Below are 26,909 nucleotides of genomic sequence, written 5' to 3'. Positions count from 1 at the left end.
TCCAAACCCCCCTCCAGGACGCACGGGTCCTTGGGGGCATAGGAGGGAGGCTGGGGACATCAGGAGAGGCAGGCAGGAGGGGCCCTCCCAGACTGGATGAGCGGGAAAGGAGAAGAGGATGTTTGCCCTGCCCACTCGAGCGCAGGAAGCCTGCTGGGCTCCCAGGTGAGGTTCCCTGCCCTCTGAGACCAGGGGTGGGGGGCACTCCTGGGCCCCTTCTGTTCCTTGAGCCTAAACCTCAGCTCCCCACAGCCCCCAGGGCCTCTTCCAGCCCTGGGGGTCCTGAGCATTGGCCCCGCCCACAACCCAAACCTCACCTTTGCTTAGGTCCCGCCCTCCACAGCCAAGACCTCTCCCCCCGCCTTTTTTTCTTTTTCTTTTCCCTCCTCCTCTTTTTTACTATTGTGGTACTGATGTACCTTCCAGTTGTTGATTCATCTGTATTTTTATTTTTATATTCTTCCGAACATATCTGTTAGTCTCCTAATGTAATTTTATTTTTTACTTTGTAATTTTTATTTTTAGTTTTTGGGCACTGCAGGCAGCTTGCGGGACCTTGGTCCACGAGCTTGGAATCAGGCCAAAGCTCCTGCGGTGGGAGCTCCGAGTCCGAACCACTGTACTAACAGAATCTCAGACCCCAGGGAACATTCATCAGAGTAAGGTCTCATGGGGTTCCTCATCTCAGCACCAAGACCCAGCTCTACCCAATAGCCTACGAACTCGAGTGTTGGAAGCCTCAGGCCAAAGAACCAGTAAGACAGGAATACAATCCCACTCATTTAAAAAAAAAAAAAAAAAAAAAAAAAGAGAGACGGCAAAAAAATATGTCACAGATGAAGGAGCAAGGTAAAAACCTACAAGACAAAATAAATGAAGAGGAAATAGGCAATATACCTGAAAAAGAATTCAGAGTAATTAGAGTAAAGATGATCCAGAATCTTGGAAATAGAATGGAGGCACGGACTGAGAGAATACAAGAAATGTTTAACAAAAACCTAGAAGAACTAAAGAACAAACAAACAGAGATGAACAACACAGTAACTGAAATGAAAAATACACTAGAAGGAATCAATAACAGAATAACTGAGGCAGAAGAATGAATAAGTGAGCAGGAAGACAAAATGGTGGAAATAACTGCTGAGGAGGAAAACAAAGAAAAAAGAATGAAAAGAATTGAAGACAATCTCAGAGACCTCTGGGACACTAAACACATCAACATTTGAATTATAGGCGTCCAAGAGAAGAAGAAAAAAAGAAAGGGTCTGAGAAAATATTTGAAGAGATTATAGTGGAAAACTTCCCTAACATGGGAATGGAAATAGTCACCCAAGTCCAGGAAGCACAGAGAGTCCCACACAGGATAAACCCTAGGAAAAACACACCAAGACACATATTACTCAAACTAACAAAAATTAAATTCAAAGAAAAAATATTAAAAGCAGCAAGGGAAAAACAAAAAATAACATACAAAGGAATCCCCATAAGGTTATCAGCTGATTTTGCAGTGGAAACTGTGCAGGCCAAAGGGAGTGGCAGGATATACTTAAAGTGATGAAAGAGAAAAACCTACAACCAAGACTACTCTACCCAGCAAGGATCTCATTCAGATTCGATGGAGAAATTAAAACCTTTATAGACAAGCAAAAGCTAAGAGAATTCAGCACCACCAAACCAGCTTTACAACAAATGCTAAAGAAACTTCTCTAAGCGGGAAACACAAGAGAACAAAAAGACCCACAAAAACAAACCCAAAACAATTAAGAAAATGGTAAAAGGAACATACATATCGTTTACAACCTTGAATGTAAATGGATTAAATGACCTAACCAAAAGACACAGACTGGCTGAATGGATACAAAAACAAGACCCGTATATATGTTGTCTATAAGAGACCCACTTCAGACCTAGGGACACATACAAAATGAAAGTGAAGGGATGAAAACAGGTATTCCATGCAAATGGAAATCAAAAGAAAGCTGGAGTAGCAATACTCGCATCAGATAAAATAGACTTTAAAATAAAGATTACAGAGATAAGGAGGGACACTACATAATGATCAAAGGATCAATCCAAGAAGAAGATATAACAATTATAAATGTTTATGCACCCAACAGAGGAGCACCTCTATACATGAGGCAAATGCTAACAACCATGAAAGGAGAAATCGACAGGAACACAATAACAGTAGGGGAGTTCAACACCCCACTTACACTAATGGACAGATCATGCAAACAGAAAATAAATAAGGAAACACAAGCTTTAAATGACACAATAAACCACATAGATCTAATTGATATTTATAGAACATTCCACCCCAAAGTGGCAGAATACACTTTCTTCTCAATTGCACATGGAACATTCTCCAGGATAGATCACATCTTGGGTCACAAATCAAGCCTCAGAAAATTTAAGAAAATTGAAATCGTACCAAGCATCTCTTCTGACCACAACGCTATGAGATTGGAAATCAATTACAGGAAAAAAAACTGTAAAAAACACAAATACATGGAGGCTAAACAGTGCGCTACTAAATAACCAAGAGATCACTGAAGAAATCAAAGAAGAAATAAAAAAATCCATAGAAACAAATGACAACGAAAACACGACAACCCAAAACCTATGGGACGCAGCAAAAGCAATTTTAAGAGGGAAGTATATAGCAATACAATCTCACCTCAAGAAACAAGGAAAATCTCAAACAATCTAACCCTACACTTAAAACAACTAGAGAAAGTAGAAGAAAACCCAAAGTCAGTAGAAGGAAAGAAATCATAAGAAAAGTGCAGAAACAAATGAAATAGAAACACAGAAAACAATAGCAAAGATCAATAAAACTAAAAGCTGGTTCTTTGAGAAGATAAGCAAAATTGATAAAACCCTTAGTGAGGCTCATCAAGAAAAAAAGGAGAGGACGCAAATCAATGAAATTAGAAATGAAAAAGGAGAAATCACAATGATGCTAAAGAAATACAAAAGATTATAAAAGACTACTACAAACAACTGTATGCCAGTAAAATGGACAACCACGAAGAAATGGACAAATACTTGGAAAGGAACAATTTTCCAAGACTGAAACAGGAAAAATTAGAAAATATAAAGAGACCTACCGCAAGTAATGAAATTGAAACTGTAATTAAAAATCTTCCAACAAAAGTCCCGATCCAGATGGCTTCATAGGCGAATTCTATCAAACACTTAGAGAAGCATTAACACTGATGCTTCTCAAACTCTTCCAAAAGATTGCAGAGGGAGAAACACTCCCAAATTCATTCTACAAAGCCATCATCACCCTGATACCAAAACCAGAAAAAGATATCACAAAAAAATAAAATTATAGACCAATATCACTGATGAACATAGATGCAAAAATCCTGAACAAAATACTAGCAAACAGAATCCAACAGCACATTAAAAGGATCATACACCATGATCAAGTGGGATTTATCCCAGGGATGCAAGGATTCTTCAATATACGCAAATCAATCGGGGCTTCCCTGGTGGCGCAGTGGTTGAGAATCTGCCTGCTAATACAGGGGACACGGGTTCGAGCCCTGGCCTGGGAAGATACCACATGCCGCGGAGCAACTAAGCCCGTGAGCCACAACTGGAGAAAGCTCTTGCAGATAAACGAAGACCCAACACAGCCAAAAATAAAATATAAATAAATATACGCAAATCAATCAATATGATACACATTAACAAATTAAGGAATAAAAACTGTATGATCATCTCAATAGATGCAGAAAAAGCTTTTGACAAAATTCAACACCAATTTATGATAAAAACTCTCCAGAAAATGGACATAGAGGGAACCTACCTCAACATAATAAAGGCCACATACAACAAACCCACAGCAAGCATCATACTCAATGGTGAAAAACTGAAAGCATTTCCACTAAGATCAGGAACAAGACAAGGATGTACACTCTCGCCACTCTTATTCGACATAGTTTTGGAAGTCCTAGCCACGGCAATCAGAGAAGAAAACGAAATAAAAGGAATACAAATTGGAAAAGAAGAAGTAAAACTGCCACTGTTTGCTGATGACATGACACTATACACAGAAAACCCTAAAGATGCCCCCAGAAAACTACTAGAACTAATCAATGAATTTGGTAAGGTTGCAGGATACAAAATTAATGCACAGAAATCTCTGGCATTCCTATACACCAACAATGAAAAATCAGAAAGAGAAATTAAAGAAACACTCCCATTTACCACTGCAACAAAAAAAATAAAATACCTAGGAATAAACCTGCCTAAGGAGACAAAAGACTTGTACTCATAAAACTGTAAAACACTGATGAAAGAAATCAAAGATGACAAACACATGGAGAAATATACCATGTTCTTGGATTGGAAGAATCAATACAGTGAAAAAGACTATACTACCCAAAGCAATCCACAGATTCAATGCAATCCCTATCAAACTACCAATGGCATTTTTCACAGAACTAGAACAAAAAATTTCACAATTCGTATGGAAACACAAAAGACCCCAAACAGCCAAAGCAATCTTGAGAAAGAAAAACGGAGTTGTGGAAATCAGGCTCCATGACTTCAAACTATACCACAAAGCCACAGTAATCAAGACAGTATGGTACTGGCACAAAAACAGAAATATAGATCAATGGTACAGGATAGAATGCCCATAGATAAACCCACGCGCATATGGGCATGTAATTTACGACAAAGGAGGCAAGAACATATAGAGTGGAGAAAAGACAGCCTCTTCAGTAAGTGGTGCTGGGAAAACTGGACAGCTACATGTAAGAGAATGAAATTACAACACTCCCTAACACCATACACAAAAATAAACTCCAAATGGATCAAAGACTTAAATGTAAGACCAGACACTATAAAACTCTTAGAGGAAAACATAGGAAAAACACTCTTTGACATAAACCACAGCAAGATCTTTTTTGAGCCACCTCCTAGAGTAACGGAAATAAAAACAAAAATAAACAAATGGGATTTAGTTAAACTTAAAAGCTTTTTGCACAGCAGAGGAAACCATAAACAAGACAACCCTCAGAATGGGAGAAAATATTTGTAAACGAAACAACAGACAAAGGATTAATCTCCAAAATATACAAACAGCTCATGGAGCTCAATAGCAAAAAAACAAAGAACCCAATTAAAAAATGGGCAGAAGACCTAAATAGACATTTCACCAAGGAAGACATACAGATGGCCAAGAGGCACATGAAAAGCTGCTCAACATCACTAATTATTAGAGAAATGCAAATCAAAACGACAATGAGGTATCACCTCACGCCAGTCAGAATGGCCGTTATCAAAAAATCTAGAAACAATAAATGCTGGAAAGGGTGTGGTGAAAAGGGAACCCTCCTGCACTGTTGGTGGGAATGTAAATTGATACAACCACTATGGAAAACAGTATGGAGGTTCCTTAAAACACTAAAAATAGAACTACCATATGATCCAGCAATCCCACTACTGGGCAGATACCCTGAGAAAACCATAATTCAAAAAGACACATGTACCACAATGTTCACTGCAGCGCTATTTACAATAGCCAGGACATGGAACCAACCTAAATGTCCATCGATAGGTGAATGGCTAAAGAAGATGTGGCACATATATATAATGCAATATTACTCAGCCATAAAAAGAAACGAAATTGAGTTATTTGTAGTGAGGTGGATAGACCTAGAGTCTGTCATACAGAGTGCAGTAAGTCAGAAAGAGAAAAATACCGTATGCTAACACATATATACGGAATCTAAAAAAAAAAAAAAAATGGTACTGATGGGCAGGAATAAAGAGGTAGACATAGAGAATGGACTTGAGGACATGGGGTGGGAAGGCAAAGCTGGGGCGAAGTGAGAGTAGCATCAACATATATACACTACCGAATGTAAAATAGTTGGCTGGTGGGAAGCAGCAGCATAGCACAGGGAGATCGGCTTGGTGCTTTGCAATAACCTAGAGGAGTGGGATAAGGAGGATGGGAGGGAGGCTCAAGAGGGAGGGGATATGGGGACATATGTATGCATATGGCTGATTCACTTTGTTGTGCAACAGAAACTAACACAGTATTGTGAAGCAATTATACTCCAATAAAGATCTATTAAAAAAATTAAATTAAATAATAAAATAAAATAAAAAATAACTCAGGATGGAAGTGGGGCTGGGTATAGTCACTGACCATACACACACACACACACACACGGTGTATAAAGCGATAGTGAATGCTGTCTTTTGTGAAGAAAAGAAGGAGAAATTCAAATACATGTATCTGCTTAATTTTGCAAAAAGAAACACAAGGAAAGATAAACAATTGATCACTTACAGAGGGTGGATGTAGAGTAAAGTAAAAGGAATGGGGAAGGAAGTGACATTTTGCAAATATAAGTACACCTTTTTGTCTATTTTAAGTTCACAACTGAGAAAAGTTTTGACTTTCAGGAGCGAAGTATTAAAAAAAAAAAAATTTGGCCTACCTCCTAAATATCCTATGCCTTCCTTTATTCTCACCTAAAAATAATAACCCACAAACAAACAAAAGAGCCCTGCTGGGAAACATGCTCCTTCTACCCTGGGAAAGCTTTTTAAAAGTTTCTCTTCTATACCTAGAAAACCACAGAAAACCAACTGAAAACCTAGGACCCATCAGTAAGATAGTGGGATGAAAATATATACATACAGAAATCAATACCTTCCTATGTACAAACCCAATCTCCAATTACATGACATAATGAAAGAAAAGACCTCATTTACAAGAACAAAGAAGTAAAACATACCTAAAAATGAACTGAAAATGCATAAAATCTGTATGAAATAAACACTGAAACATTCATGAAAAAACACTAAGGATGGCCTGAATAAGTAGGCCATCCATGTTCCTGGATAGAAAGACTCACCTTTGTAAAGCTTTATTTTTTAATAATCTATTCATCAATTTCCCTAATTAATAAATGTAATACAACTATAATACATATTATCAGTAGGTTTTATTTCTAGAGCCTAGACAACTAACTCAAGTTCAAATAGAAAAATAAACACACAAGAATGGTCAAGAAAGCGCATAAAAAGAGCAATGAGGAGTATGGGGAAGAACGGGCCTTACTAAATATTTAAAAATGCTATACAATCTGAATCATTAAAAGCATGGGGCACTACTGGTACACAAATCATCAGTCAAACCAATCCAACAGCAGAGAAGCCCCAGAAATAGACTCCAACACAGACAGAAAAATTTAGTATGACAAAGGAAATATATCAAATTAGCATTAGGAAAACTGAGTTTTTAATAATGATATTGGAACAACAAAGAAGCATTTAGAAAAATAAAATAAAATTGGATCAATGTGCCATATGGCAAACAAGGATAAACTCCTAATGGATCAAAGACGTAAATGCAAAAATTAAAAGCATAAAAGTACAAGAAGAAGCAATGGGGGAATTTTATTATAACCTTGGAATAGGAAAGATTTTTCTACGTTTAAGACTCATAATGTAGAAGTCACAAAAGAAAAAACTTGAGGAATTAAACTATATAAAAATCAAAAATCTCTATAAAATCAAGTCTCATAAACAATTTCTAAGAAGAAATGACAAAGTAGGAATGATACTTGAAACCAAATCACTAAAGAATAATCTCCCTAATACAAAAAGAACTCCTGGAAATAGGAAAAAATAAACCAAAAAAACACCCCACAAAAACAGACTCCATGAAAAATGGGCAACGTATACAACTCACAGAAAAGGAAATACAAATGGCCTTCAAATATATGAAGAGATGGCCACCTTCACTCTTAAGAAAAATGCAACGGAAATTACTATACACTGGTACCACTTCTCATCTATCAGATGGACAAAAATACACAACTTTGGTAACAATCTGCAGCTGCTATAGGGAAACAGGCATTCTCATACAGAGCTGGTTAAAGTACAAGCTGCTGCCAATCTTTATGAAGGCCAACAGGGAAGGAAATCTCTCGAAACTACAAACACACTCACTCTCTGACCCAACAATAAATACCATTTATGAAAACTTTCTCTGCATACTTGCACATTACAAAATCATGTACGTACAAAGCTGTTCATTACAGACTTATATAATTTATAAAAGGAAAATTAAGAAAACCCATTCTACTGCAGGCTGGTTACATAAACCAGGTACTGCCAGATAATGGAAGTCCATGAAGTTGTAAAACGGAATGAAGCAGCACTTTCTGATGAATACAGAAAGTTCTCCTGGTAGTTAAGTGACAAAAGCAAATTGTACAACAGTGTATATTTTGTTTTACCTTTTGTAGAAGATGAAAATTAAAATTATATATTTTCATCTGTACCTATATACAAAACTGGAAGGATATACCAAAAAAAACTAATAAAGTCATTACCTGTGGGAACAGGGTAGATGGACACCTGGGTGGAAGCTAAGACCTATCATTATATAACTTTTTATACTCTCTGGATTTCTAAACCACATAAATACATTACATATTACTCATTCAAAATATAAAGTTAAAAAAAATAGACTGAAAAGCGAAAATTTTCCCCCTGCTTCCTCCTCAGTTTTAGCACATGCTTTCAACCTACCTCCTAGGGGATGGAGACCTAGAAGATTTCCTTTTTATGGTTTTTGATGTTCTTGGCGATCTGGAAGAACTCCTGCTTCTCCTCCTACGCCTTTCCCTGAAAGTCAAAAATATGTCATTTTAAAAAACAGTAGTTTAAATAAAAGATAATTCAAATACACAAAATCAAAAGGGTCCTTAATGCTCTCAAGTGAATAGTATTCTTTACAGGGCAGTTTAAACTAATGTCTTTCATGAAAATGTTCTATTATCTAATTCTAGTACAGGTCAAATTATGAACTGTATATTTTACAGACCAATGAAAACATCTTCTAAGATTTCATATCAGAAAGGGTAGATGACCTCCTTTTCACCTGACTTATTTGGACAGTAATTTCTTGAGTAGAAAAATAGTAATGGATGTTTCATATTCTCTCTCAAGTCAAACATGTTCTTCCTCAGCACCTAAAGCATGTGTTGCTTATCAGATCCTTTGTCATGCATCTAGCTCCTTGCTGCCCCACTGTGGATTATTTTTTAACAAGGTAACAGGCCCTTTTCAAGAAGTGAAAGGTAAATGGGCTTGCAAAATGTGAACTTTTTAAACCCAAGTATGTAGAATGTCTCTAAACATTAATTCATTTTAGAGAAATTGCTTTTACCCCCTTAACCTACCGTTTCATTATTGTTGTTCTATTCATTTAAAATTGAGCACACAAGTTGCTTAGATATAAGGAAATTACTTAAAACCTGGGATTTAAATATGATGAAGTCAAAAATAATTATTAAATAGATTAACAGTTTTATTATTATTAAAAACTATTTTGCTTAACACATTACCAAATGATGCATACTCTAATAAACTACTTCATTTGTAAGGGTGGTCAACTTAGAAACAATGAATTTCAAGATGTCTATTATTCAGGTGATGAGGTATAAGGGTACATTTATTAAATGATTAATGTAGCCAATGACCTATCTCACAAGAAGCTCTGATAATTAGTGGCCACATAGCTGAAACAACCAAATCCTCTAGAATTCAAGTTCTCCTTATCACCTCAGTAAGCTGATTCTAGGCTAATGAAACACTTTGTGTGCATTTTTCATCTGTAAAATAAAAAACTAGACAATGCTCATATGTGGTATACACAGTAGATGTTACGACCAAAAGAGCTCAAGAACTTTGAGAACACAAATAAATCAATTCCAACTCTACCTAAGGTTCTCTCCTCCGTTACCCAATTTTATTTCCAAGTCACCCCCAAATTATACTTCCTAATATGGAAATTAGATGACGTTATTCCATTTAATCAATGCCATTCTGTAACAGCACATCCCTACCCCGCACAAGAACCAGAAGTACTTTTTTCATAGCATGAGAATATCAGTGTATTCCAGACTTTAAGTTTACACAAAATGGCTCCATCTTCATCAGTGTAACTCTTTACCTGTATGTTCAGGAAGCACTATGTACAGGTGGACATCTAATAATTACCAGTTAGTGATAATGAGAGCTAAGGCTGGACAGACAGGAAGCTAGAATGTCAGTTTGTCGAGAAAGAAGCTGTCAGCTCTAGTATGCAGAATTGGGAGTTGATTAGGCTTACATTTAAATTTTAGTTCCACATCTTACCAACAGCACGACTGGGGTCATGTTACTTTATCTGAGACTCAGTTTTTCCAATTGAAAAATGGAGATAATAACTCAGGCCTTGTAGTTTTGTTATGAGGATCAGGATAATACCTGTGAAGTACCAAGCCTAGTGTCTGGTGCACAGCAGGTGCTCAGTAAATATGTTCTCCTTCCCTTTGATGGTCTCATCCTTATTAACTGTAATTCCAAGCATTAAAAGTTTTTAAATATCAAAATTTTTCCTTAAAAATGTAGCTCAGAAGACAATGTTGGAAATAAAAATATTAAGTAGACTATTATTCTGGGCAGTTAAGAGGTTTCCCATTCACTAAACAAATCAGAGCACCTGAAAGGAAGAAAAATGCTACAAGGTAAGAAATGGTAACTCTTCAGCAAGCTCTTCTGAAAGCATGAAACATTCCAAACTGCTGAACCTTTAGGAACTAACATTAGTCAGCATTTATTCTCCAGGCCCCAGAGGTATCTAAGAACTAAGAACTGAATGTGAACATCTACACTTTCTTAAATATCAAGCGACTTAAAATGACCCATGAAAAAATTATAAACATTTCAAAGTCATCAGAAAAAGTAAATTCAACTGAATTTAAAAGGAATTGAGGGGACTTCCCTGGTGGCGCAGCGGTTAAGAATCCGCCTGCCAATGCAGGGGACACGGGTTCGATCCCTGGTCTGGAAAGATGCCGCAGAGCAACTACGCCTATGTGCCACAACTACTGAGCCTGCACTCTAGAGACCACATGCCACAACTACTGAAGCCCGTGGTGCCAAAACTACTGAAGGCCGCGCACCTAGAGCCCATACTCTGCAACAAGAGAAGCCACCGCAATGAGAAGCCCACACACTGCAACAAAGAGTAGCCTCCACTATCCACAACTAGAGAAAGCCCACGTGCAGCAATGGAGACCCAAGGCAGCCAAAACTTAAAATTAATTAATTAATTAATTATTTAAAAAAGGAATCGAAATATTATTTGGTGTTGTGAAGGGCAATGTCTAAACGATCACAGAAACACAAAGGAATGTGTGAAACACAACCAATAAAATAACTGCAATAAAGATGCAGTCTGCAAGGCTCAACTGATACCCACAGCAAATGAGTTAATTTCTTCAGGTTTTGGTTCAATGTGCTGAAATATGGCAATGACCTACTGATTTGAAGTCACATTTTAACATATACTGTTGCTTTCAACTATATAATTCTGAGGCATTTTTAAAAAGCCAGTACCAAGTACTGGCTAGAGTTCTCGGTTAAACAATCTCTAAAAAAGAGGAGAAAGAGCTACTATACTACTATACTTCTAACTAAAGTGCAGAGCAGATGGAAAATTTCCTCTGAGCTTTGGTTTCCTCATGTTTTAAAACCATGATAACAGTCTTCTCACAGGCTTACCGTGAGGATTAAATAAGATCAGTCACGAAAAACTCTGCTGAGACATAAAATCTGGCATATGGTAAAGCACTCAATAAATGCTTGCAATTATCTTCTATTAACTAGCCAAAGACTAGTATTAAGAATAAGCTGTTAAAACACAAGTTAAAAAATTACAAAATATATAGTCCATTGTCTCAGAAATTATGTTCTATGAAAAACCATTTTAAAATATCTTTAAAACTTGAAAAATATGTTTTTAAAGTATTTTTAAGATATAGTTTAACACAACTTGGGAACTTCCATTTATTTATAGTCACAATATCATCTGGAGCAATGGATGTAGGTTGAGATAATCTTGAATTAAGGAAGGTCCTCATTTTGCTGATGTTACTATGGCAACCTCCTGCCACCTGGTGGCAGTGTACCTATTAATAAACAGTCCTAAGAAAAAAGCAAATCCTTAACAACAAATTACTAAATGAAAACCAAAATTTAAACGTCATATATTCAACAAAGTAGAGCAGTAAAAATGAACTTAGATGACGAAAAGGACTAATACTGTAACTTTAGAAATAATTTTATATATTAAAATTTACCACATCATTCCAAAGAAATATAGACGCCTAAGAAGTCAATTTCTCTACATAAAAAAAACAAAAACAAAAAACTTGCCCCTGCCATCCCACCCTCCAAGAAAATAATAAGCAGCAGCAACAGCAGCCACTGACACCACTGCCAGGTTAAAATAGTGGATTACAAAGGACAGTTAACTTTTCAAGTAATTCTGGCCAATATTCTCTCTTCCTCCTCATAGATTCAATACTGTAGCAATCCCTCTGCTAGAGAAACGTTTACTCTGCTATCAGAGAGAAATGTTCTGATATTATTGTACTGATTCCACTTGTGCACAATTATCTTTTCCCCCAGTCAAAATTTATGTTTTCATTTGTCATCAGTAAGCCCTTTGGTAAAAACTTTAAGCATTATCAAACCTGCTGGAACTACGAGATCTTCTTGATGCATTGTAACTTCTGGGTGGTGTTCTGGACTTTTTATCCTTCTTCCTTTTCTCATCTATCTCTTTGGATCTGTCCTTTTCTCGTTCCTTTTCTTTGTCCTGTTCCTTCTCCTTCTCTTTGTCTCGTTCCTTTTCATGCTCTTTTTCCCGCTCTCTCTCTCTGTCCTTCTCCTTGTCTTTATCTCGGTCCTTTTCCCGTTCTTTATCCCGGTCTTTATCTTTGTTTTTACCCCGTTCCTTTTCTTTTTCACGTTCCTTTTCCCTGTCTCTCTCTTTTTCCCTTTCCTTTTCTCTATCTTTTTCTTTCACTCTTTCCTTTTCCTTGATTTTTTCTCGGTTGTCTTTTCTTTTGTCCCTTTAAAAACAAAAGTAAATAAATAAATTCACAACTAAAATAATTCTACTCCCCAACAAGGACCTCATTCTCTTTCCTCAACAATTATCAACACAAAATAATGTATAATAGCTGTAAGACATTACATATAAATTTCTAAATAATTTATGTATACATGAAGCTGCTAAATGAAACAATTATCAGGCTGAATTTAGTCTGGAAATCTCATGAGTCATACTAACCATCAGATTCAAATCAATGACAATCAATATTAAATCATTACTGAAACAATCAGAAAAAAGTTTAATTTCTTTCATTAAAAATTTAAACCACAACAGATTTTTAACAAATGAGGTCATGAGAAAACTACCCTTAATTTCCAAAAAACTCACCGTGAACGCGAACGACTCCTTGACTTCCGCCTCTCCCTTGATTTAGAGCGTTTTTTATGAGGGCTCTTAGATCTACGTCTATCTTTTTGTCTTGAACGTGATCTATTATGGGATCTACTCCTAAAGAAAAACAAATTGTTAGAATATCAAAACTTATTCTCAGAATTTCAATTTATAAATATTTAAGATCTTTCAAATAAGAGTTTTAAAACCAATCCTGACAGTATTTATCAATATTTTTAAATTCTCTATTACATAATGCTTCAAAATTAGATTATCTGACATAAATTTATTTATTGGAAACTTCACCAGACAGTTCACTGTCCAGAACACAAAGACAGAAAAACAGAAAAAGAATTTAAGGTATTTCCTATGTCAGACTTAAGGTGACAGTTTCAGGCGTGGCTTTCTTTTGCTAAATATTACATGCCTCAATTAGAACAGACAACTTCTCCCATGGTCCAAGTTTTCATACCAAAAATTGTCTTTAACTCTTGACTTGCATGTAATATTACTGCTTGTGGCTATAACTTATCTTTGACAGGGAGCAGTGGTTATATGGTTCAATGGTTTCTATAAGTGACTGTGTGCTATTTGTCATAACACATATTAAGAAGAATGCATAGGGAAGCACAGTACTAATGATGGTGCTAGTGACAGGAAACCAAACATCTTATTCATGAGTTAAAGCTAAATATAATCAAATGTTGAATTTGCAAAGCCTTGATTTTATTACATAAACAAAGCTATTAAAAGAAACCTTTATTACTGGAATTGTTGGAGGAAAAATAACTGTTATTCCAATTCTGAAATTCTCTAGGCTCCTTTCCCAACTGAAATAATAGCTTACATAATGTGACATTTTTCATAATGAGGTATCCTAGGAACTATTTATTTAAATGTAACCAAATTGAAGGCATACAACTTAAACAACAAAGTGATGAGACTCACCGGCTTCGGAGTTAAACACTCTGGCTCTGACACTCAGTTCTGCCACATAATAGCTGTGAGAACTCTGGCTAATCACTTAACCTCTCTAAGCCTGAGTTTCTTCATCTAAAAACTGGAGTAAGAATCATACCTATACCTCCTAGAACTGTCATGAGAATTAAAACAGATGATATATGGAAAACTGCCTAACAGTTTCGAGTGCAGAGTAAATGAGTAAAAATCCTATCTCAATATCTGCATCATCATCATTAACAATTAACATAAATGAAAACTTTAAATTATATCTCTATTTATTCCAAGGGGTCAAATGAACGTCTACAAGTATGCCTTATATAATTAAAGCTCATCTTGATAGTAATATCTTCATGAATTAAGTTAAAACAAGTATCTATAAAAGAAATACATATAGTTAAATGCTTGTGCTATGCCATGAAACCAGAAAAGTCTCCAGACAATCCTCAATTAAGTAATGATCTTGTTCTTAAAACACATTTTTCAGTTAGTTAAAATTTGTTTTCCAACAGCTAATTTTCAACTGAACCACTCATCTATTATACACTTATCTTCATACCTCATTTTTAATATACGAAGATAATTCGTAGTTTGTTGAAATCTTTATCACTAATAACCTAAGAGACACAAGGGTCAAGTAGTAGCTATTAGGGGAAAACTTAAAGACTTATATAACATTTTTAGTCCATTTACAGACATCCACATGAGGGTCATAATGTTTTAAAGGGCCTTTGCTTCTATGTACTTAATAAGTCTTAAGATTTCTATTCTAGTTAACCTTGCTAAAAAAAATAAATAGTAATTCTGTCTTCTTCAAATAGCACTTTCCAATCTTAATTAAATAAACTCCTTTAAGAAAATTAACCATAGCCATAACAAATAAAAGTTAATAATAAAAAAGCACTGACCACTTAACTTCCCACCTTATCCTGTGGGTCCTCAGAGTTTGAAAGTCACTGCTCAAGAGTAATTATTATATTTCAATTTTGACATTAAATATTTCATGTCTGTCTCACCCACTAGTTGCCTACAAGTTTTCTATTAGGAAAGCTAAAAGCTTCAAGTCAAGAGCAAATCTAATCCAACCAAAGATAAAGATTTGAGCTATCATTAGCAGCTGTCATTTTAACATGATGTACAAAACTGCATTTATAAGTTAAATTGTAAATAAAGGGCAACTTACCATTATGTTGCATCAAAGTTCCTTTATAAATCAGTTGTTTCCCATTAAAATATTATAAAATGTCTTATAGTTCCTATGCTGGTCTGTAAAGGTTACTTAACTTTAAAATATAATAGAGTACTACCCACCTTTTCTAACACTGTCCCTATGAAAAAAACACATAAAAATTTGGACAGAGTGGAAACACATCTTCCCAGTTCTAGCCAAGGTCATAGTAACAAATAACTATTTCCTCCCTCCTACAGAAAGAAGAAGGAACAGGGAAAGAGTCAGGGGAAAGTTCTAGAAGTATCAGAACACTAAGAAGGTAGAAGAAGGTGGGGCTTCAAGAACAAGGGCTCCTGCAACCCATACTCCTGCTAGGTCTAGTGGGTCAGAGCCAGAGCTGAGGGTATCCAATCCCACTAGAAGGGGAGGGGAAACCGAGAAATGCTTGCCATCCCCTACGTAGGGTGGAGAGGGGGAGGGAGTTCCACAAGTCAAATGTTTTGGGGCGAGGAATTTCTTTTCTTTTCAACAAAACTCATCCTCTTTTTTATTTCTTTATGACCTTAGTAAAGGCTTTTTGTGTTTATATACACCATGTATAAAAACAGTTTATGCTGACAAAAAAGATATACAGGCATACCTCAGAGTTATTGTGGGTTTGGTTCCAGACCACCACAACAAAGGGAATATCACAATAAAGCGAGTCAGGAATTTTTTGGCTTCCCAGTGCATATACAGTTTATATTTACTCTATACTGTAGTGCATTAAGTGTGCAACAGCATTATGTCTTAAAAAAAGAACAATGTATATACCTTAATTAAAAATACTTTATTGCTAAAAAATGCTAATCGTCATCTGACAATGCAGTGCTGCCACAAACTTTCAATTTGTTAAAAAACCACAATATCAAAAAAAAAAACAAACCACAATATCTGTGAAGCACAATAAAGCAGAGTAAAATAAAACAAGGTGTGCCTGTGTGTATGTGCGTGTTTGGGTGTGCGCACCAGCCAAGAACAATTAACTTCTAATGCTACGTAATTAGACAGACCTCCATGAAATCACTCCCATGAATAAGAATAATTAACGAATTTCATTTTAGACAGAATAACCCATCCTCCACTAACCCTTGGAAAGGGAAAATATCCCAATATACTGAAAACGATAAGAGTAAAAACCTTAGTTAAATTATTTGTCCCAACAGAGAAAGCTTCACAGAAATTATCAAGGAAAAAATGATATTAATAATCAAATTTTGCTTTTTTTCCAGCCTTAGAAAACCACTAAGGTATTAGATTTGGAGCATGGCTCTTATAACACAAAGTAAGATTTAAGTCATTGCTCTTTTTCTTCCTCAGAAAAGTTATTACTCTTCAGCTCAATTCTGTATTTTCTTGATCTCCTTTACCTTCACCACCCTGCTGACCTATAGAAATATCCATAATCTAGTACCACTGATTCTATACCACTTTCCTTCTCCAATTCTGGCTTTGCTACACTGTCTTATTCCTTGTACATGAAAACAACTTCCTTCTCTTGGACATGAATTTGCCTTACTGTAAGGCCTTGGATAGAGACAGAGATTAAAACCATATTCCAAAAGGAATTCTGCAAGCTAATAGTAGAGAAGTATACACCAGTAGAGAGCTGAAAGTATAGTTTGCTAGAGTCTAATTAAGAATATCTGCAACTAGGGATTATCATACTAAGTGAAGTCAGTCAGAAAGAGAAGACAAATACCATATGATATCACATGTGGAATCTAAAATATGATACAAATGAACCTATCTATGAAACAAAAATAATATCAGGGACATAGAGAATAGACTGCTGGTTGCCAAGGGGGAGGGGGATGGGAGAGGGGAGACGTGAGAGTTTGGGATTAGCAGATGCAAACTGGTATACATAGAATGGATAAACAACAAGGTCCTACTGTATAGCACAGGGAACTACATTCAGTATCCTGTGATAAACCATAATGGAAAAGAATATGAAAAAGAACATATATGTATGTATAACTGAGTCACTCTGCTATACAACATTGTAATTCAAGTATACTTCAATAAAAAATAAATTTAAAAAAAGAATATCATATTTTCCTATCTCATTGCCTCAATCTCCTTGATTAGCACAGAAAAGCAAGACTAAACTGAGCTTGCTGGTGAGGTTCAACATAGAGCATACTGGTTCCTTTTTTCCCTCCCCTCAAATCCTCCTCCTTCTCTAATACTCCCAACAAACATGCACACTCGCATGCGCACACACTTTTCTCTGCCTCTTCTCTTTAGAGAGTATGCGTATGTATGCACATGTAACATGCAATTAGGATCCACTGCATACGTGTTCACATTTCAGTAACAGCCCCCTCCACATCTTAAAGAAGACAATAAAACTTATTTTAAACATGACTCTTAGGTTACTTCCAATCAAGATGGTGTTGCAAGTTTATATCTTGAGATCCCCTTTGCACCAAACACAAAAGATTTTAAAAGAACTTCAAAATGACAAAGCCAGGCTCAAAAATAAGATAAAGAGAACAGAAGTAGAGCTTAAGCACAATACAACAGCTGCAATTAAAGCTGCAAGTTACTCCTATGTTTCAGGTCCCAAAGTGGGTGGAAGAGGCTCTTATCACCAAGAGTACAAAGACTTAAAGTACCCCATTTGACACACAGTATTGGAGAAAGGTAACTACTTGAAATCAAGATCTCAGGTGGTGCTCCCCAGACCTTGAGGGAAGTGGGGGAAGAAAAAAACAAAAAAGCTGCAACAACTTCAGCAATATTTTCAGCATCAGATGTTCCCTTTTCCCAGTATGAAGAATGAAAAATTTCTGCCAGTTCTGTATAAAGACTAGTTTACTCTTAGAAAAATCAGGAATAGAACATCTTAAGATAGAAAACCAACTTCTAAAACTAAAAATTAGTTGAAATTATATATTAATTAGATAAAACTTCTTTCTTTAGCATTACAATTAAAGCAATATCTAATGGTAATCATACTCCCTGGTGAACACCAGTGAAATTTCTACACTCTGATACTTGGACAAAAACTCAGAAAATCTTCACCACTGTAAATACAAAACCGAAAAAATTTAAATATGACAGTAGAAATTCTCACCTGTGTTTTGACTGTGATCTTTTCCTTCTAGAACGGGATTTTGAGCTAGACCTGGATTTTGAACGAGTGTGGGAACGAGATCGACCGCCTTTTCTTTCATTGTTCTTTCCAGACTCTGGGAGGAAAAAACCACTTTGCAGTGTAAGCTCAGAACAATTAAAGATCCCAGTTAATAATCAGGCACAAGTGGAATGTACCACATATAGTGCAAGGGGCCTACTCTCTGTACATCCTCCTCCTGTGCAATTATCCTTCAGAAACATCCAAGAAAGTCATTGCATAAACTCGTTGAGTGCAGCCACCCTGCAGCAGTACATATAAACCAGATGATTATAAACAGCTGTTCGTAGTATTTTGTTGCTGCCATAATGTACGATTATAACATGTCTGTAATTCCTATGACAGTGATTTTAAATCCTTTTTCCATTTATTTTCCTAGAATTGAAGCTTAAATTCTGAGTGCTAATTTAGAAAATTTGCTCAAATGTAAAAAACCATCTAGACATTTTTAGGTTGGATTTCTAATTTTAGTTAGCAACACAAAAGTTTGAAAGGGTGTTCCTTTACCATGCTAAAATAGACTCTGTATTTTTCCTAACTCATGGGCTCTCTTTTCTATTTTTAAAATTAAAACTTTGAAGGAAAAGTGAATCTGCTTAATCATAACATGTAAAATACATTTATTCGTCTTTAGCCTCACAATAATATTTACACTTTGCTTTAAGCAAATCAGTTCTGCGTACTGATTTTGCTATTAAAATATAAAGAACTGATTAACTCAAGCTAATGTACCTCAATTCAGTATCACGGAAAAAGATATTTGTGCTAAATAGTTCTTCAACCTTTAACACTAGTTAAGTCACTTACTCTTTCTTGAGTTTCAGTCTTCTTGTTTGTAAAATGAAGGGACTGAACAGATAATTTCTAAAATTCCTTCCAGTTCTAAGATTCTATGATCTTCAACTATGACCTGTGTAACAACGCTATGGCCTTACCTGGTTCGATAGCTGCTGAGATAAAGGACTGAGCCTCTCGCACTCGCTTCATTACTTCTTCTAACTCCTTAGCTGCAGCCTGAGGTGTCATCTCAGGGGGTTTTACTATTGCATTGTTGGAGTGATTTATTCTAAATTAAAAATATTAGCATATCACAAATACACACCATATTTTACAAAACATGAAACAACTAATTGTTCATAAGATACACATATTCACAAATCTGAGGACATCTCAAAAGCACATTTAGAATAATATAGCTAAATACAGAATAACCAAAACCAACCTCAAAACCATGATTTATCTCATTCCCATCTGCCACATCTCTTGCTAACAAAGGCAAAAAGCAAGGGAAAAAAAAGAAAAACTGAACCCTAGCTAACTTCTTTAACAACCTAAATAGACTAGGACAACAGCTTTTCCTCACAGCTTAGAGTTATAATAAATTAAAATGGTAACACCAATATTAAAATGAATCACTTCTATTCTTAGATTATAAAATTTTGTTGATCACCTCTGCACCCTGGGAGGATGAAAGGGAACCTATATATCATGGGCACTATTTTAATCGACCCTGGACCATGGCCTAGTCATACAGCTTCAAATATGGGAGGAATCTGATAAAACTCTTCCTTTATGGGTAACAGTGGTTTCTCTAATGTACATAAATGAATTTGGTGTGTCTCACTTTACCATGGTGAAAAGACAGCATTCACGAAGAACAGTTTCTTATCCCTTAATAGCAGACTCCTGATCAAACTGTATAATTAAGGCAATTATCTACAGAATTCAGATAAAATTGGTGCCTCAATAATGTGCATGAAATAGAACTTCTGGTCTTGAGTACCTGAAAGGCTACATCAATTTTTCATTTTGCAAACAAGGATGTGAGCAAACCTTAAAATGTATAATTTAAAACATTTCTGGGTACCTTCTTCCTGAAATTTTGGATTTACCAAAATTCTTATTACTATATTACTGTAAGTTCTACCCATATGTTAAACTGCCCATTAGTCTAGTGTAATAATGCAAAACCAACGTAACTTGTTAAAGCTTATGGAAAAATACCTACAATCAATATGTATGGTATAAAAATAATGTTAACTTTAAATTAGACCTTATGAAATAGAAAATAAGATGTCTTCAAATGCAACTTTAATTTAAAGGCTAAAATGGTAAATATCTCATGTGTTTCATTTATACTTAACACAAAGTCTTCCTTTCCACAAATTGCCAATTACTATTAAAAAGAAAAAAAAAAAACCTTCATTACATCAAAACCACAAAATTTTTTCAAAATCATTAAAATTTCTTTGTTTAGTGTTTCTTACTTCAGTGGCCTGTCTCCAAACATAACTCCATTAAAAGCAAGGGCCCTTGGTACAGAATTTTGGTCTGCAAATTCCACAAAAGCAAACCGAGTTGGCTGAGTCTCATCACCTGCCATCCGCACAAACTTCACTTCTCCAACTTGTTTAAAAAATTCAAGTAGCTGATCAGCTGTTGTTGTCTGAAGAAACAAAGTAACACTTTAATAAAGTATATTCTTCTTTAAAAAAAAATCAGGTAAACACTACTTTATCAGTTGATACGATTTTTAAGAAAGGGAAAGGAACAAGAGGTCCCACCACTCAATTTCTTCTTATATTAGTTACCTGGGAATTCAAATTGCCAACATAGACTGTTCTCCTAATTTCATCAATTTTGGAAGGATCCACATTTCCCATAAGTGGTGGCTGTGGTATCTCTCCAAGTGCTGCAATATTGGGGTCTAGTGCTGCTGCTGGTATAGCTCCCAAACTGCTAAGGGAAACACCCAGCTATAAAAAAATTAAAAAAAAAACAGAGCAGATATTTTCTATTAGTGTCAAAAATTACCATTCTCTAATCTTGAAGAATATTGATCAACTCAGTAAGAATGGGAAGAGACTAGGGACTCCTAATTTAAGCCAGGTATATATCTGAATTATTCAGAGTAAGGTCACAGTAGTTTTCAGTGTAATTAGAAATACAACATATTTCTTAACTATCTGGGTATTTTAATTATTTCTAAACTTGACACAAAAAAACAAACAGTCCATTCTCATTATTTGTAGTACTTATGCCCAATAAAGTTTGCCATGAAGACTGAATTATTAAATACTGAAATCACTGCTCCTAGGGAAAAAACACAGGGCTAGGTTCCTATGAGCCTCTGGTCATAACACTTTCATCAAGTGATAAATATATGACCTTGTTTTATGCGTGTTTCTGTTTAAAAATACCTTAGTATATATTATTGATTCATTAACATTAAACTCATGACCAGCAGCATGATCAACTCATGCCTGAATGAACCTTATCTTACATAAGAATTTTCTCTGTAAGGTACATCACAGGCTTCCAACACTTAGGAACACTAGACAGTACTTTAGCACTATGCTGGGGGCCAATTTAAAGAGCAAAACCACCAACATAAAGCACAAAAATGCAAAAAACATGACACTCGACATGCCCCACACAAAGAAGTTATTTACACCATGAGAGCTGAAATACGGCAGAGTGTTGCTCTGTTTGAACTCATCTGGGAATGAACATATCAAGCAACTCAATTTTTTCATCATTCTATTTGTGTTGATGAATAACCACAAAAGCACCGCAAGTACTGATTTTGAGGTTTCAAATAAATTTTAGCTAGTATGTGAATTCACAAATACAGAATTCACAAATAATGAGAATCAACTGTACCTCGGGCATTCAACAACACTGTGAATTCCTAATACTTAACAATAATCAAAGCACCTAATTTTTGCTAGGTTATTAACTCAATTCTCAGAGCAGCTCTAAGAGATAGATATTACTATTACACCAATTTCACAGATCAAGACAAAGTCTTACAGAAAATAATTTTCCCAAAGATACTGAGCTAACAAGTGGTAAAACCAGGGTACCACCATGCACAGACTAAAATTAAAACAGGGACAAAGTTTACCTAAGAAAAGAAACCTAAAATATTAAACCCTTACTTATACTATGGTAGGAAAAAGATAAAAACCTTTGATCTTTCATAACATTACTAAAATCAGTTTTTAGTTCAAGCATTAAGAAACACATTTTTAATGTGAATTTAAACTTGAAAAGATAGATCTCAGAATTTGAAAATGAAAAATTTTGCAGAATTCACAAGACTTTTCAAGGAAAAAAAAAAAAAACTACAACTTTCATTTCCACTTTTGCAATTTAAGTCAAATAAGTTAACTGACTATATACTCTTATACTGTTGCAAAACTACTAAAATTTAACAAATGTTAAGTAATAACACTTCCTAAAGGTGAAAATACTAGTTTATGAAATGAGTATCACTTATGCTTATCAGAGCAACCCACGTGTGATCTTTTCAAAACATGTCAAATCAAGTTTTACCCCCACTTAAAACCCTTTAGAATAAAATTCAAACTTCCTTCTGTGGCCTAAATAGCCCTACATCATCAGTGCCCTATCTATCCCTCCAATCTCAAAACACCTACTACCCTGCCGCCCCCCTGCCTTCACAACCATTCTGCACCTGGAACACACACGTTTTTCTCACTTTAGGGTTTCTCACTTGGCATTCCTTCTGCCCTAGAAAGCTCTTCCCCTAGCTTCTGCTGGCTGAATCCTTCAACCACCAGGTCAATCACCCCCTCCAGGAGGCTTCCCCTCACCTTATGTAGAGCCTCACTTACTCTCTACTACACCACTCTTTTTTTCCTTCATAGTATTTATTACAATCTGTGGTATCTTGCTACTAACAGATCTTACATGTTTTGCTGTCATTATTTCAAGTTATCATAATGTTGTAGAAAATACCTTAGTTCAAAACAGGTGAATGATCTAGCCTCTCTCCACGTGTTGCGTCTAATCACACTCCTTTTCCCCCTACCATGTCTTTGATAGTCTAACATTCACAGATGATTGAGGGTCATACCTTAAATTTTTTTTCTACTGTGCAAGACAATTACTATATACAATTAAGCTAAATCACAAATATGAGTCTTATTATTTGTCAGTTTTGCATGGATTTAAAACAGGCCTTTCCAGGTATTCCCAGCTGTCAATCCCTTTGACCTACAAATTTCTCCACTGGGACATACAATTATAGATCTCTAATGGGCCTTTTCCAAATCATCTAATCCAACTCCTTTGATTCTCAAATTTAAAGATCATTCAGTCCTGTTTTTAGAAACTTTTCCTGTCTCTCTCTCTCTCTCTCTTCTTTGCACTATACCATTCTTCGACACTTGTGTCATTTAACATGGTAATCACCAATCACATATGGCTATTTGAATTTTAATTAAAATACAGTGCCTCAGTCACACTAGTCACATTCCAAGTGCTCAAGAGCCACAGGTTGCTAGTGGCTTCTATACTAGATAGTAGAGATACAGACATCTCCATCATAGCACAAAGTTCTACTGGATGTGGCTGCACTGCAACAATACAACTACCCTTCTTTAGATTAGCCTATTTTCTAGCCCGGGTCTAAAGGACCTAAATACTTAAGTTGCCCTTTCAGTCTTTGAGGAGATAAAGATGACCTGACTCCCGATATAAAACTCGTGCCTTCTGACGTAGAAACCTTGGCCTCCCTGGAGATGTGATTTTTAAAAAGAAAGAAACCTTATGAAAGGTTTCACTCTTATGAAACTGTAAACCCCTTTAATGTCTGGAAAAGAAATGTTCTAGGCAGAAGATAAATAAGTACAACAGCCCTAAGACAGAAATATGTTTGGCATATCCAAAAATCAACAAAGCCAATAAGACTGAAATAGAGGGGAGCCAGGAAAACAAGTAGGAAAAAAAAGGTTAGAGAGGTAGCTAGGAGCCAAATCACGGGCCACCTTTCCCCTGTTTTCTACCTAAAATTATTCTTCATGAATTAAGTTTTATAAAAATACATATCCACAGCTGAATTAAAAGGAATCATTTCCCCTCACAGCAACAAATTAAATAATAAAAACTTTACATTCTTGATAAATTAAACCTAAAAATTTTCAAGAGAGCAAGACAATATTTTCCGAGGAGGGGGAAAAAAAGATGATGATCCAGGAATCTTAAAATATACCAAAACATACCCAAAATAAAATTTTTAGAAAGCCCAATTCAAATGATCAGATGTTACATTAAAAAGCATTTACGGATCAGGACCTTCCAGATGGCGGAGGAGTAAGCCCTGGAGATCACCTTCCTACCCACAAATACATCAAAAAACAACTCCTACAGAACACCTACTGAACGCTGGCAGAAGACCTCACACTTCCCAAAAGACAAGAGACTCCACACATACCAGGCCGTGTGTCTGACAGGGTCTTGGTGCTCTGGCCAGGTATCAGGCCTTAGCCTCTGAGATGGGAGAGCCGAACTCAGGACACTGGACCACCAGACACCTCCCGGCCCCATGTAACATCAATCGGCAAGAGCTCTCCCAGAGATCTCTGTCTCAACGCTAAGACTCAGTTCCACTCAACTACCAGCAAACTCCAGTTCTGGACATCCTATGCAAAACAACTAGCAAGACAGGAACACAACCCCACCCATTAGCAGAGAGGCTGCCTAAAATCATAAGTTCACAGACACCCCAAAACACACCACCGGACACAGTCCTGCCCACCAGAAAGACAAGATCCAGCCTCGTCCACCAGAATCCAGACACCACTCCCCTCCACCAGGAAGCCTACACAACCCACTGAACAAACCTTATCCACTGGGGGCAGACACCAAAAACAACAGGAACTACAAACCTGCAGCCTGCAAAAAGGAGACCCCCAAACACAGTAAGTTAAGCAAAATGAGAAGACAGAGAAATACACAGCAGATGAAGGAGCAAGATAAAAACCCACCAGACCAAAAATGAAGAAGAAATAGGCAGTCTACCTGAAAAAGAATTCAGAGTAATGATAGTAAAGATGATCCAAAATCTTGGAAATAGAATGGAGAAAATACAAGAAACGTTTAAAAAGAACCTAGAACAAACAAACAATGATGAACCAGACAATACATGAAATTAAAAATTCTCTAGAAGGAATCAACAGAAGAATAACTGAGGCAGAAGAACAGATAAGTGACCTGGAGGATAAAATAGTGGAAATAACTACCGCACAGCAGAATAAAGAAAAAAGAATGAAAAGAATTGAGGACAGTCTCAGAGACCTCTGGGACAACATTAAACACACCAACATTCGAATTATAGGGGTCCCAGAAGAAGAAGAGAAAAAGAAAGGGACTGAGAAAATATTTGAAGGGATTATAGTCAAAAACTTCCCTAATATGGGAAAGGAAAGAGTCAACCAAGTCCAGGAAGCGCAGAGAGTCCCATACAGGAAAATCCAAGGAGAAACAGGTCAACACACATATTAATCAAACTATCAAAAATTAAATACAAAGAAAAAATATTAAAAGTAGCAAGGGAAAATCAACAATTAACATACAAAGGAATCCCCATAAGGTTAACAGCTGATCTTTTAGCAGAGACTCTGCTAGCCAGAAGGGAGTGGCAGGACATATTTAAAGTGATGAAAGGGAAAAACCTACAACCAAGATTACTCTACCCAGCAAGGATCTCATTCAGATTTGATGGAGAAATTAAAACCTTTACAGACAAGCAAAAGCTACGAGAATTCAGCACCACCAAACCAGCTTTACAACAAATGCTAAAGGAATTTCTCTAGGCAGGAAACACAAGAGAAGGAAAAGACCTACAATAAAAAACCCAAAACAATTAAGAAAATGGTAACAGGAACATACATATTGATAATTACCTTGAATGTAAAACGGATTAAATGCTCCAACCAAACAACACAGACTGGCTGAATGGGTACAAAAACAAGACCCGTATACATGCTGTCTACAAGAGACCCACTTCAGACCTAGGGACACATACAGACTGAAAGTGAGGGGATGGAAAAAGATATCCCATGCAACTGGAAATCAAAAGAAAGCTGGAGTAGCAATTCTCATATCACACAAAAGAGACTTTAAAATAAAGACTATTACAAGCGACAAAGAAGGACACTACATAATGATCAAGGGATCAATCCAAGAAGAAGATATAACAATTGTTAATATTTATGCACCCAACATAGGAGCACCTCAAAACATAAGGAAAATGCTAACAGCCATAAAAGGGGAAATCGACAGTAACACAATCATAGTAGGGGACTTCAACACCCCACTTTCACCAATGGATAGATCATCCAAAATGAAAATAAATAAGGAAACACAAGCTTTAAATGACACATTAAACAAGATGGACTTAATTGATATTTATAGGACATTCCATCCAAAAACAACAGAATACACTTTCTTCTCAAGTGCTCATG

General features: G+C 36.0%; 1 protein-coding gene across 7 annotated transcripts in view; it reads right to left on the bottom strand.

Annotated features, from left to right (window-relative positions):
• Positions 1 to 26,909, bottom strand: part of SREK1 (splicing regulatory glutamic acid and lysine rich protein 1) — a 76,025-nt gene that overhangs the window by 7,153 nt on the left and 41,963 nt on the right. For 5 of the 7 annotated variants that reach the window (XM_036845788.1, XM_036845784.1, XM_036845785.1 and 2 more), the window contains 7 exons: positions 21,228 to 21,392; positions 20,904 to 21,082; positions 19,572 to 19,702; positions 18,577 to 18,691; positions 13,322 to 13,441; positions 12,570 to 12,950; positions 8,575 to 8,670 (listed from right to left, as the gene is read on the bottom strand). In XM_036845788.1, coding sequence (XP_036701683.1) covers positions 8,575 to 8,670; positions 12,570 to 12,950; positions 13,322 to 13,441; positions 18,577 to 18,691; positions 19,572 to 19,702; positions 20,904 to 21,082; positions 21,228 to 21,392 — 1,187 coding nt within the window. Of the gene's footprint in view, positions 1 to 8,574; positions 8,671 to 12,569; positions 12,951 to 13,321; positions 13,442 to 18,576; positions 18,692 to 19,571; positions 19,703 to 20,903; positions 21,083 to 21,227; positions 21,393 to 26,909 lie in introns of those variants that run through there. The other 2 variants (XM_036845790.1, XM_036845786.1) reach the window with 2 other exon arrangements.

This window comes from Balaenoptera musculus, chromosome 3 (assembly GCF_009873245.2).
Source record: "Balaenoptera musculus isolate JJ_BM4_2016_0621 chromosome 3, mBalMus1.pri.v3, whole genome shotgun sequence".
NCBI lineage: Eukaryota > Metazoa > Chordata > Mammalia > Artiodactyla > Balaenopteridae > Balaenoptera > Balaenoptera musculus.
This window is presented reverse-complemented; position numbering and strand designations above follow the sequence as displayed.